At 47.9% G+C, this 12,911-nt stretch overlaps 1 protein-coding gene across 1 annotated transcript; it reads left to right on the top strand.

Moving 5' to 3' along the window:
* Positions 1-10,405: 10,405 nt before the first annotated feature.
* LOC124595523 lies at positions 10,406-12,709 on the top strand. Its single transcript, XM_047134292.1, has 2 exons — positions 10,406-12,417; positions 12,650-12,709. The coding sequence occupies exon 1, from the start codon at positions 10,649-10,651 to the stop codon at positions 12,401-12,403; it is 1,755 nt and encodes a 584-aa protein (XP_046990248.1). The 5' UTR covers positions 10,406-10,648; the 3' UTR covers positions 12,404-12,417; positions 12,650-12,709.
* The last annotated feature ends 202 nt before the right edge of the window (positions 12,710-12,911 follow it).

The following is a 12,911-nucleotide window of genomic DNA, read 5'->3' on the forward strand; positions in this document are numbered from 1 at the left end:
GACCCTGGCTGTCAGCTACAGGACACACGAGGACATAAGTTATTCCATCCCACGTTAAACCATCGCATATTTCAGCACTGGGGTTCAATTCCTATTTCACTGAATACAAAAGGAATGGTCGTATGGCAATGGTGGTTGGATTCAGCCTCTTTCTTCATGGTGTGTGGGAGTTGTGTCTTAAGTGTGTCTGTTGACTGCAGGTCACTGTAATGGGCGAGTGTATAGTATAGTGTCATTTTCATGTTACAGAGACCAGAGAAGGGAGAGGGTGAAACATGATGCATGCACATAGCGACTGCGCATAGCCTGCTCCTCTCCAACACCACCAAGGGGATCGCCGAGTTTAAAGCAGATATCACACCCCGATCCGCCCAGAGCTAAGCAAGTATAGGCGACTGCCATCTGGGCTAAGCAAATTAACAGACTTACCGTTAAACTCCCCTCCAGATTCTTTGGCTGGTTGGTTGGTTGTTTGGGGAAGGAGACCAGACAGCGTGGTCATCGGTCTCATCGGTTTAGGGAAGGAAGTCGGCCGTGCCCTTTCAGAGGAACCATCCCGGCATTTGCCTGGAGTGATTTAGGAAAATCACGGAAAACCTAAATCAAGATGGCCGAACGCGGGATTGAACCGTCGTCCTCCCGAATGCGAGTCCAGTGTCTAACCACTGCGCCACCTCGCTCGGTCCAGATTCTTTAAAGGATGCAACGCCTATGTATAAAACGTCATACCTCCCGAGTTACGTGCCTTATGGTGATTTAATTTTGCAGCAGTTTTACAGTGAAGAGCCACAGAAGCTGGTACACCTGCCTGATATCGTATAGGGCCACCGCGCGCACGTAGAAGTGCCGCAACACGACGTGGCATGGACTAACGCCTGAAGTAGTGCTGGAGGGAACTGACACCGTAAGTGCTTCAGGGCTATCCGTAAATCCAGAAGAGCACGAGGGGGTGGAGATCGCTCCTGAACAGCACGTTGCAAGGCATTCCAGATACGCTCAATAATGTTCGTGCCTGGGGAGTGTGGTGGTCAGCGGAAGTGTTTATACTCAGAAGAGTGTTCCTGGAGCCACTGTAGCAATTCTGGACTTGTGGGGTGTCGCAATGTCCCAAGTCCGTCGGAATATACAATGGACGTTAATGGGTACAGGTGATTAGACAGGACACTTAAATACTTGTCGCCTGTCAGAGTCGTCTCTAGACGTATAAGGCGTCCGGTATTACAATTACTGCACGAACCCCACGTCATAACAGAGTCTCCACCAGCTTGAACAGTCCCCTGCTGACATGCTGGGTCCATGGATTCATGAGGTTGTCTCCATACCAGTACACGCCCATCCGCTCGATACAATTTGAAACGAGACCTGTCCGACCAGGCAACTTGTTTCGAGTCTTCAACAGTCCAATGTCGGTGTTGAGGAGTCCAGGTGAGGCGTAAAGCTTTGTGTCGTGCAGTCCTTCGGGGCTATCCGTAAATCCAGAAGAGCACGAGGGGGTGGAGATCTCTCTTGAACAGCACGTTGCAAGGCATTCCAGATACGCTCAATAATGTTCGTGCCTGGGGAGTGTGGTGGTCAGCGGAAGTGTTTATATTCAGAAGAGTGTTCCTGGAGCCACTGTAGCAATTCTGGACTTGTGGGGTGTCGCAATGTCCCAAGTCCGTCGGAATATACAATGGACGTTAATGGGTACAGGTGATTAGACAGGACACTTAAATACTTGTCGCCTGTCAGAGTCGTGTCTAGACGTATAAGGCGTCCGGTATTACAATTACTGCACGAACCCCACGTCATAACAGAGTCTCCACCAGCTTGAACAGTCCCCTGCTGACATGCTGGGTCTATGGATTCATGAGGTTGTCTCCATACCCGTACACGCCCATCCGCTCGATACAATTTGAAACGAGACCTGTCCGACCAGGCAACATGTTTCGACTCATCAACAGTCCAGTGTCGGTGTTGAGGGGCCCAGCTGAGGCGTAAAGCTTTGTGTCGTGCAGTCATCAAGGGTACGCGAGTGGGCCTTCGGCTATGAAAGCTGACATCGATGATGTTTTGTAGAATGATTCGCACGCTGGCACTTGTTGATGGACCAGCATTGAAATCCGCAGCAATTTGCGGAAGAGTTGCACTTCTGTCACGTTGAACGATTCTCTTCAGACTTCGTTGGTCCCGTTCTTGCAGGATCTGTTACCGACCGCAGCGATGTCGGAGATTTGATGTTTTACCGGATTCTTGATATTAACGGTACACTCGTGAAATGGTCGTACGGGAAAGTCCCCACTTCATCGCTGCCTCGGAGATGCTATGCCTCATCGCTCGTGCGCCGACTATAGCACCACGTACAAACTCACTTAAATCTTGATGACCTGCCATTGTAGCAGGAGTAAGCGATCTAAGAAGGCGCCAGACGCTTGTTGTCTTATATAGGTTGTCCTCGATGGTGCGTGTTCATCGGAGGTGAGGGTATCATCTGGAGTGCCCCAGGGAAGTGTGGTAGGTCCGCTGTTGTTTTCTATCTACATAAATGATCTTTTGGATAGGGTGGATAGCAATGTGCGGCTGTTTGCTGATAATGCTGTGGTGTACGGGAAGGTGTCGTCGTTGAGTGACTGTAGGAGGATACAAGATGACTTAGACAGGATTTGTGATTGGTGTAAAGAATGGCAGCTAACTCTAAATATAGATAAATGTAAATTAATGCAGATGAATAGGAAAAAGAATCCTGTAATGTCTGAATACTCCATTAGAAGTGTAGTGCTTGACACAGTCACGTCGATTAAATATTTGGGCGTAACATTGCACAGCGATATGAAGTAGGACAAGCATGTAATGGCAGTTGTGGGGAAGGCGGATAGTCGTCTTCGGTTCATTGGTAGAATTTTGGGAAGATGTGGTTCATCTGTAGAGGAGACCGCTTATAAAACACTAATACGACCTATTATTCAGTACTGCTCGAGCGTTTGGGATAACTATCAGGTCGGATTGAGGGAGGACATAGAAGCAATTCAGAGGCAGGCTGCTAGATTTGTTATTGGTAGGTTTGATCATCACGAGAGTGTTACGGAAATGCTTCAGGAACTCGGGTGGGAGTCTCTAGAGGAAAGGAGGCGTTCTTTTCGTGAATCGCTACTGAGGAAATTTGGAGAACGAGGATTTGAGACTGACTGCAGTACAATTTTACTGCCGCCAACTAACATTTCGCGGAAAGACCCCAAAGATAAGATAAGAGAGATTAGGACTCGTACAGAGGCATATAGGCAGTCATTTTTCCCTCGATCTATTTGGGAGTTGAACAGGGAAAGATGATGCTAGTTGTGGTACGAAGTACCCTCCGCCACGCACCGTATGGTAGATTGCGGAGTATGTATGTAGATGTAGATGTAGGTGTTGCCGACCGCAGTGCAGTATTCTGCCTGTTTGCATATCTCTGTATTTGAATACGCATTCTTATACCAGTTTCTTTGGCGCTTCAGTGTATATGTGAATACTGTCTGTAAAATGTGTTGCGAATAGAATTAGTAGTGAGGAAGTAAAAAATTACAACGTCATGCTTGATGCTGGAGTTTTACTGCAGTGAAAATGTAATAAGCGATAAACGTTTTTCCTGTCGTTTTCGGGGGTGTGGGGGGCGGTGTTGGGAGGGCAGTCTGTCAGCGAGGAAATGTTTGAAATGACGTATAAAGTTTGTGGGAGCCGCTGAGTGCTCTCGTACTTAAATATTGGATGAATATACACTGAGGTGACAGAAGTTTTGAGATACCTCCTAATATCATGTTGGGTCTCCTCTTGTCCGGCTTAAAGCAGCAGCTCGATGTGACATAGACTCAACATGTTGGAACTCCCCTGAAGAAATACTGAAGCATGCTGCCTCCATATCTGTCCGTAATTGCAAAAGTGTTGCCGCTGCAGGATTTTGTGCATGAACCGATCTCTTGATTATGTCCCATAAATGTACGATGGGACCCGTGCCTTGCGATGACAGTGGGCAGACAATACGCTCAAACTTTTTTTTTTTTTTTTTTGTGGTTTTAGGGCGCACAACTTCAATGGTCATTAGCGCCCTGACTACGTTAAGAATGCACCGCGAGGCACAAGTTTAAAACAACAACTAAAAGGGAAAACACGATAAAAGACAGACTGACAGGCATAGGATTAAAAAACAGCATCATCAAATGTCCTTAGAGAGATTTGTCAAATTGATAAAACGAAGAACACGAGCAGCTGCTCGTGGGTCATCCGCTAAAATGGCATCTAAAGTACATGGCAGGTTAAGATCTAGACGCAGTGTGTTAAAATCCGGACAGGACATTAAAATGTGGCGGACCGTCAGCAATTGCCCACATGGGCAGAACGGCGCCGGCGCAGTCGTCAGCAGATGGCGATGGCTGAACCGGCAGTGTCCAATGCGTAACCGGGCCAAAACGACCTCCTCCCGCCGAGAAGGGCGGGAGGAGGACGTCCAAGACGCGGGAAGAGGTTTCAAGGCCCGAAGCTTGTTGTCTGGAAGTGCAGCCCAATCGGCATGCCACAGAGATAAAATGCGCCGACAAATGACCCTGCTACAATCTGATGAAGGGACACAACAAGAAGCTGTCCGAGGCTGGAGGACCGCAGCCTTGGCCGCGGCATCTGCAGCTTCGTTCCCAGGGATACCGACATGGCCAGGGACCCACATAAAGCTAACCGGAGAACCGACGTCCACCAGCTGCTGAAGAGAGCGTTGGATCCGGTGCACGAAAGGGTGAACCGGATACGGATCACTGAGGCTCTGGATGGCGCTCAGGGAATCGGAGCAGATGACATAAGCAGAATGTCGGTGGCGGCAGATGTAAAGAACAGCCTGGTAGAGGGCAAAGAGCTCAGCTGTGAAGACCGAACAATGGCCATGGAGCCAGTATTTGAAACTTTGTGCCCCGACAATAAAAGAACACCTGACCCCGTCATTGGTCTTTGAGCCATCTGTATAAATGAAGGTCATATTGATGAACTTCGAACGAAGTTCAACAAAACGGGAGTGGTAGACCGAACCGGGGGTAACCTCTTTTGGGAGCGAGCTGAGGTCAAGGTGAACGCGGACCTGAGCCTGGAGCCAAGGTGGTGTGTGGCTCTCGCCCACTCGAAAGGTTGCAGGGAGTGAAAAATTAAGGTGTTGAAGGAGGCGACGAAAGCGAACTCCAGGGGGTAGCAGGGCAGAGACATACAACCCGTATTGACGGTCAAGAGAGTCGTCAAAAAAGGAACGATAAGACAGGTGGTCGGGCATTGACAGTAGCCGACAGGCATACCGACAAAGCAGTATATCGCGCCGGTAGGTGAGTGACAATTCGCCAGCGTCAGCATGAAGACTCTCTACGGGACTAGTATAAAACGCTCCGATCGCAAGTCGTAAACCCCGATGTTGTATGGAGTTGAGGCGGCGTAAGATGGATGGCCGTGCAGAGGAGTATACGAAGCTCCCATAATCCAGCTTGGAGCGGACGATCGACCGATATAGACGAAGCAGGACGGTTCGATCCGCTCCCCACGTCATACCACTGAGAACACGGAGGACGTTTAAAGAACGGGTACAACGGGCAGCCAAATATGACACATGTGGAGACCAGCTAAGTTTCCTGTCAAATGTAAGACCTAAAAATTTTGTTGTCTCCACGATTGGGAGAGCAACGGGACCGAGTCGTAAGGACGGTGGGAGAAACTCTTTGTAGCGCCAGAAGTTAATACAGACCGTCTTCTCGGCAGAAAAACGGAAGCCATTGGCGACACTCCAGGAGTAAGGACGGTCAAAAGAACGCTGAAGACAGCGCTCCAGGACACGTGTACACTGCGCGCTGCAATAGATGGTAAAATCGTCCACGAAAAGGGAGCCTCATACATCAGCTGGGAGGCAATCCATTATTGGATTGATCGCGATGGCGAAGAGAGCGACGCTCAAAACTGAGCCCTGTGGCACCCCATTCTCCTGGCGAAAGGTGTCTGACAGGACAGAACCCACACGTACCCTGAACTGTCGATCCATTAAAAAGGAACGAATAAAAAGAGGGAGGCGACCGCGAAGGCCCCATGTATGCATGGTGCGGAGAATGCCCGCCCTCCAACAGGTGTCGTAAGCCTTCTCCAAATCAAAGAACACAGCCGCGGTCGGGCGCTTCCGCAAGAAGTTATTCATAATGAAGGTCGACAAGGTAACCAGATGGTCAACAGCAGAGCGGCGCCTACGAAATCCACATTGTACATTGGTAAGTAGGCGTCGAGACTCGAGCAGCCAAACCAATCGAGAGTTAACCATTCGCTCCATCACTTTACAGACGCAGCTGGTAAGCGAGATGGGTCGATAACTGGAAGGCAAGTGCTTGTCCTTCCCCGGCTTAGGAATCGGGACAACAATAGACTCGCGCCAGCATGCGGGAACATGTCCCTCAATCCAGATGCGATTGTAAGTACGAAGAAGAAAACCTTTACCCGCAGGAGAAAGGTTCTTCAGCATCTGAATATGAATAGAATCAGGCCCTGGAGCGGAGGACCGTGATCGGCCAAGTGCGTTTTCGAGTTCCCGCATGGTGAATGGGGCATTATAACTTTCACGATTCGAGGAGCGGGTGGCCTAGCCTCCTCTGCCTGTTTGCGGGGGAGGAAGGCAGGGTGGTAATGAGCGGAGCTCGAAACCTCGGCGAAAAAGCGGCCGAAGGCATTGGAGACATCCTCAGGGGCCACAAGGACGTCATTCGCGACCGTCAAGCCAGAAACTGGTGAGTGGACCTTAGTGCCAGATAGCCGGCGCAGGCTACCCCAGACAACAGAAGAAGGAGTAAAACTGTTGAAGGTGCTTGTGAAAGCACCCCAGCTGGCTTTCTTGCTTTCTTTAATAATACGACGACACTGAGCACGTAATCGTTTATAATTGATACAATTCGCCACTGTAGGGTGGCGTTTAAAGGTGCGTAAAGCACGTCGACGAGCACGTAAAGCGTCTCTACATGCTGCGGTCCACCAGGGGACCGGTACGCGACGTGGAGAAGAAGTAGGGTGAGGGATGGAATATTCAGCAGCAGCGAGAATGACTTCCGTGAGGTGTGCGACCTGACGATCGCAGCTTGTGATGGTTTGATCCTGAAAGGTCGCCCTGGAAGAGAAGAGCCCCCAGTCGGCCTTGGAGATGGTCCAACTAAAGGAGCACGGAGAGGGGGTATGCTGCAGGAGATGGATAACACCCGGGAAGTGGTCGCTCGAATATGTATCAGAAAGTGCATACCACTCAAACCGGCGTGCAAGTTGGGGAGTACATATAGAGAGTTCTAAATGGGAATAGGTGTGAGATGTGTCCGAAAGAAAAGTAGGGGCGCCAGTATTGAGGCAGACAAGATTGAGCTGGTTGAAAAGGTCTGCTAACAGGGAGCCCCTCGGGCAGGATGCTGGAGAGCCCCAAAGGGGATGGTGGGCATTGAAGTCACCAGTTAACAAAAATGGTGCAGGTAGCTGAGCAATAAGTTGCATCATGTCTGCCCTGGTAACGGTAGATGACGATGGAGTATAAACGGTACAAATGGAAAATGTAAAAGTGGGGAGAGTAATGCGGATGGCAACTGCCTGCAGGCCGGTGTGCAACGTGATGGGATCGTAGTAAATATCATCCCGGACCAGCAACATAACCCCTCCATGAGCCGGGATACCTACCACAGGGGGTAGGTCAAAACGCACAGAGGTGTAGTGTGCCAAGGCAATTTGATCGCATGGGCGTAGCTTCGTTTCCTGGAGAGCTACGACGAGCGGACGGTGCAAGCGGAGCAGCAACTTCAAGTCCTCTCGGTTGGAGCGAATGCTTCGAATATTCCAGTGAATAAGTGCCATCGTAAGAAGAAAAGGAAGATGAAAGAAGGGGTCACCTCGAAGGCCGCTGAGGGCCTGGCTTCGAGCGAGCACTGCCGCCGCTATCAGTAGGCGGACAGTCATCGTCCATTGGGTCTATAGGTTCATCGGCCATCTTGGGAAGATGGCCAGGAGGGGGAGCTTCCTCCGCCGGTGGACGGCCAGATGTTCGTCTACCAGCGGTGCGGCCAGGCGAAACGGATGACGGCCTGGGGTGGCAACCGCTGGGTGGCGCAGGAGAAGAAATGCGCCGTGGCGGAGAAGGAGAACTGTGCTTCCTATGAGCCTTCTTGGAAGGAAGTTTGGTGGAAGTACCGGTCGAAGGCTGGGAGGTCGAGGTACGTAGGAAGTCTGCACGGGACGGTTCCTTCTTGAAGGCCCGTGCATCTAACTTCTGGGTCTTCGTCTTAGCAGAAGCTGATGAAGGGGCTGGTGTCTGTGGGGTGATGGGAGGAAGAGGAGACGTCGACCGCGTGATCTTAGCACTGGCCGAACGGACGACCGTGGTGCTGAAGGTCAGATCGCATGTCTGGGTTGCCACCTCCCTGGTAGTCCGAGGAGAGGCGAGGACAGTACTGTATTTCCCCGCTGGGAGCAGCGTGGGCTTCCTACTAGCCAATAGCTTGCGAGCAGCCGAGGTGGACACTTTCTCTTTGACCCGAATTTCTTGAATACAGCGTTCTTCCTTATAGACAGGACAGTCGCGGGAGGATGCGGCATGGTCACCATGACAGTTCACACAACGAGGAGACGGAGGTGGACAGTTACCCTCATGGGCATCCCTGCCACAAGTGACACATTTAGCCGCATTGGAACAAGACTGTCGAGTGTGATTGAAACGCTGACACTGGTAGCAGCGCGTAGGTGTCGGGACATAGGGGCGAACAGAAATAACCTCGTAGCCCGCCTTGATGCGCGATGGCAGCTTAACACTATCGAAGGTCAAGAAAAGTGTCCGGGTTGGTACAAGGTCATTGTTGACCTTTTTCATGACCCTATGGACAGCCGTCACGCCCTGCTCAGCGAGGAAAGATTGAATCTCCTCGTCAGTCAATCCGTCGAGGGAGCTAGTATAGACTACACCACGAGACGAATTCAAAGTTCGGTGAGCCTCCACCTGGAGAGGGAACGTGTACAGGAGTGTGGCCCGAAGCAGTTTTTGTGCCTGAAAGGCGCTCTCAGTTTCTAGTAATAAGGTACCGTTACGCAACCTGGTACAAGATTTGACAGATCCGGCTATGGCATCTATGCCCTTCTGGATAACGAAAGGGTTGACAGAGGAAAAATCTTTTCCGTCCTCAGATCGAGAAACGACGAGGAACTGTGGGGCAGGCAGTAGTACTTTTGTCACTGGTGGCTGGTCATGTTTCCGTTTTTGGGCAGAAGTCGAGAGAGATGGAGTGAAATCCATTGCAGAGGAATCCCGCATGATTGCCAGCGTCTCCGATGGCGCGCTCCTTCCTTGTGGGGACCCTCTCAGAGGGCACTCCCGCCTTAGGTGAATGTTTACACCTCAGGTCACACCTCCCGAGAAACAGACGGAGAGACCAATCGGCATGGTCAGAAGGTATCAGCTCAGGCAATCACCCCTCCCCGGGCCTGGCCTTTACCAGGGGGTACGCGCGTGCCTTACATGTCTACCCAGGGCGGGGAATTACGCGTTACCCCGTCACCGGCTACGCGTGCGAACGCGTGGGTCGGCCTTCAGGCGCGCACAGGGAGGAAGGAAGAAGAGGAAAAAGGAGAGAGAGAGGGGGGGAGAGAGAGAGAGAGAGAGAGGACAGACTGTCTCAAACGCCGAGGCGGAGACCAGAGAAGGCAAGGAGAAGAAGGCAATGAGAAGGCAAGGAGAAGAAGGCAATGAGAAGGCAAGGAGAAGGAGGCAATGAGAAGGCAAGGAGAAGAAGGCAATGAGAAGGCAAGGAGAAGAAGGCATTAAGAAGGCAAGGAGATTTTGCAGGGGAAAGAATAAGGAAGACAGTGAGGTGGAGAAGAGCAAAGAAAGGAACCAACCAAAGGAAGGAAGAAACGAGAAGTGAAAAAGCAAAATGACCGCAAATAGAGGTCGTGGAACCGTCCGTCTCCGGACGCAGGCGCTAACTACCCCCTTGAGGGGGAGGGACTCCTTTTAGTCGCCTCTTACGACAGGCAGGAATACCGCGGGCCTATTCTAATCCCCGGACCCGCAGGGGGGACGCTCAAACTGACCACAATGTTTGAAATCTGGTTTCGCAGGACAGAGCGGATCAAGTTATGGTTGCCGAAAGGGGCCAAAATCAATTATTGTCAGTTGCACAAAACACACAGACTTTGTTTTCCTCAAAACACTTAATCATACATGCCTTTAAAAGAATTCAAAACAATAAGCTGAACACAAGTTATTACAATTGCTTTAAGGGGGGACGTACATGAAAATGACCAAATTTGTGAAAAAAATTTTATTGGCTCTTCATTTACTACATGGTATTGAAATTTCAATTACCAAATATTACGTTCCAATTCCGCTTCTAAGGGGGAAAAAAATAATAATTTGTAATAGCTTGCACAGGGCGACGCCCCCCCATCTTGGTCTTCATCCTCTCGTATATCTATTTATACTGCGTTTTTTTCCAGTTTTGTGCAGTCACAATGCAGGGAACGTTTGTGTACTACATCAAGAAGGCTGTGGAATAATATCTCTGCCGCTGGTTTTATATTCTTTGATTTATAGCGTTTGTTTACGAGTGTTTGTTTGGAATACATTTTTACGAAAGTTGTAAGTAGACTTGTTATTATATTTTGCAGCATGCCGCGTTCTAGTAAGGTGTTTAAAAAGGTTAGAAAGTGTCAAGCTTCTCGATGTAGTAAAGACAACTTGAAAACCAGCCCCATAATAACAAATGGAAACGATACTTCAACCAAGAAAGCGAGTGCTTCGAGAAGGAAAATTGACAGCTGTCAATCACTTGATGATTGTGGCTCAGACACTCAAGCTACTAGTGGTTTTAGGCTTATTGATTTGAAAATACTATCTGATATTATATCATCTGCTTGTGTATGTGCTGACTGTGGTGCAAAAAGTTTGAGATTATATGACGAAGAAAACAGAATTGGAATAGTGTGTATGTTGCATCTTACTTGTGAAAGCTGTCATTCAGACACTGCTTTTAGAACTTCGGCATCAAGTAACCGGATATATGAAGCAAATATGCGTTTAATATATGGCATGAGATGTTTGGGCATAGGCAGGGAAGGTACCAGACTGTTTTGTGGGATCATGAACATGCCACAACCAAGTGCTAGGTACACCACTGGAAATAAAACACTGCTAAGTGCTCTTCAAGAGGAAGTGGAAGAAAACTTGAAGTCCTCTGCAAAGGAAGCTGTGAAGATGAATAGTGAACTAAAGACAGAAGCAGATAACACGCCAGACACCGATTTGTGTGTGTCATGTGATGGAACGTGGATGAAGCGTGGACATACATCACTGTATGGAGTATCATCTGTCATTAGTGTTGATACTGGAAAAATTCTTGACGTTCAGGTAATGAGCAAATATTGCTATAGCTGTGTACTCGGAAAGAGAGCTGGTGAAGTGGAAGAAAATAAGTGGCAGGTTGAACACAAGAAAGTGTGCTGTAGAAATTATTCTGGTTCTAGTGGTGGAATGGAACCTGCAGCTATGAAACTTATGTTCCATCGAAGTGTGGAAAAGTACGGTGTTAGATACACAAAATACCTTGGTGATGGTGACTCCAGCTCCTTCAAAACTGTTTTGGAAAGTGAACCTTATGGTCCCCATTGTGCTATAGAAAAGTTGGAATGTGTTGGACATGTGCAAAAACGAATGGGAGGCAGACTTTTAAAATTGAAACGTGAATTGAAGGGCAGGAAACTTGAGGATGGAAAACTTTTAGGTGGTCCCAACAGACTCACAGACAAAGAAATTCATTCTTTACAAGTGTACTATGGCAAGGCAATAAGGGACAACAGTGGAAATTTGAATAACATGCAGAAGGCTGTGTGGTCTATTTATTTTCATAAACTATCCACAGATGACAAACCTGTACATAATTTGTGTGACATATCGTGGTGCAAATTCAAGCAGGCTGAGCGTGATGGCATGAACTATTCACACAAGCACAGTTTACCTGTGGCTGTTTTAAGTGCTATAAAACCAACATTTAGGTGTTTAGCAGAGCCAGACCTCCTACGAAAGTGTGTGCATGGAAAGACACAAAACCCTAATGAAAGTTACAACTCACTGATTTGGAAACGTTGCCCAAAAACAACATTTGTTTCAACAATTATTGTTGAAATTGCTGCATATGATGCTTGTTTAGTTTTTAACAATGGTAATCTTGGAAGAATAAAAACTCTACAGAGGCTAGGATTTCATCCAGGAGCTTTCACCTATTCAATATTGAAGGACATCGATGACAAAAGAGTTGCTGCGGCTGATATTACAGCCAATAAAATTGAACAGCAGGTTAACCAAAGAAGACAAGCAAAGAAGAGACTGCTTGCAGATGAAGAGGAGTATGCATATGGCTTGCACTAGTTCACACAGAGACGGTAAGACCTAATACAAACACTATCAAATCATTGATTCAGTTTTCCCGTAACTTACATTTTTATAACTTTATGTACCTTTTTCTCAAAAACCACAAAAGGTAAAGAAGTGAAATTTGGTATATGACTAGTCAGTACTATAGTGAAAAATTCTGTGGAAGGAATTTTCATTTAATAAAATAGTAAGGTATTTATGGTAGAAAATATTCCTTAAATTTGATATATTATTTTTCAGGGAAATTGGGAGACCCGTAAAAACTGAACAAAAGAAGATATAAAAATTCTGCTCCACAGAGTTTTGTAATTATTTGGTATGAAAGTGTGTACAAAAATTCATTAACATTGCTCTCACAGTTTTCTCAAAAAAGGAACATTTGTAATTACATTGTTGAAAAAAAATTAATTGTTAATAATTAAAGATGTAAAAGGTCAATAAAAATGAAAATTTAGGTTCATATGCGCATAACATTTCTTAATAACTGTACCAAATTTGGATT

This window comes from Schistocerca americana, chromosome 2 (genome assembly GCF_021461395.2).
Source record: "Schistocerca americana isolate TAMUIC-IGC-003095 chromosome 2, iqSchAmer2.1, whole genome shotgun sequence".
Taxonomy (NCBI): domain Eukaryota; kingdom Metazoa; phylum Arthropoda; class Insecta; order Orthoptera; family Acrididae; genus Schistocerca; species Schistocerca americana.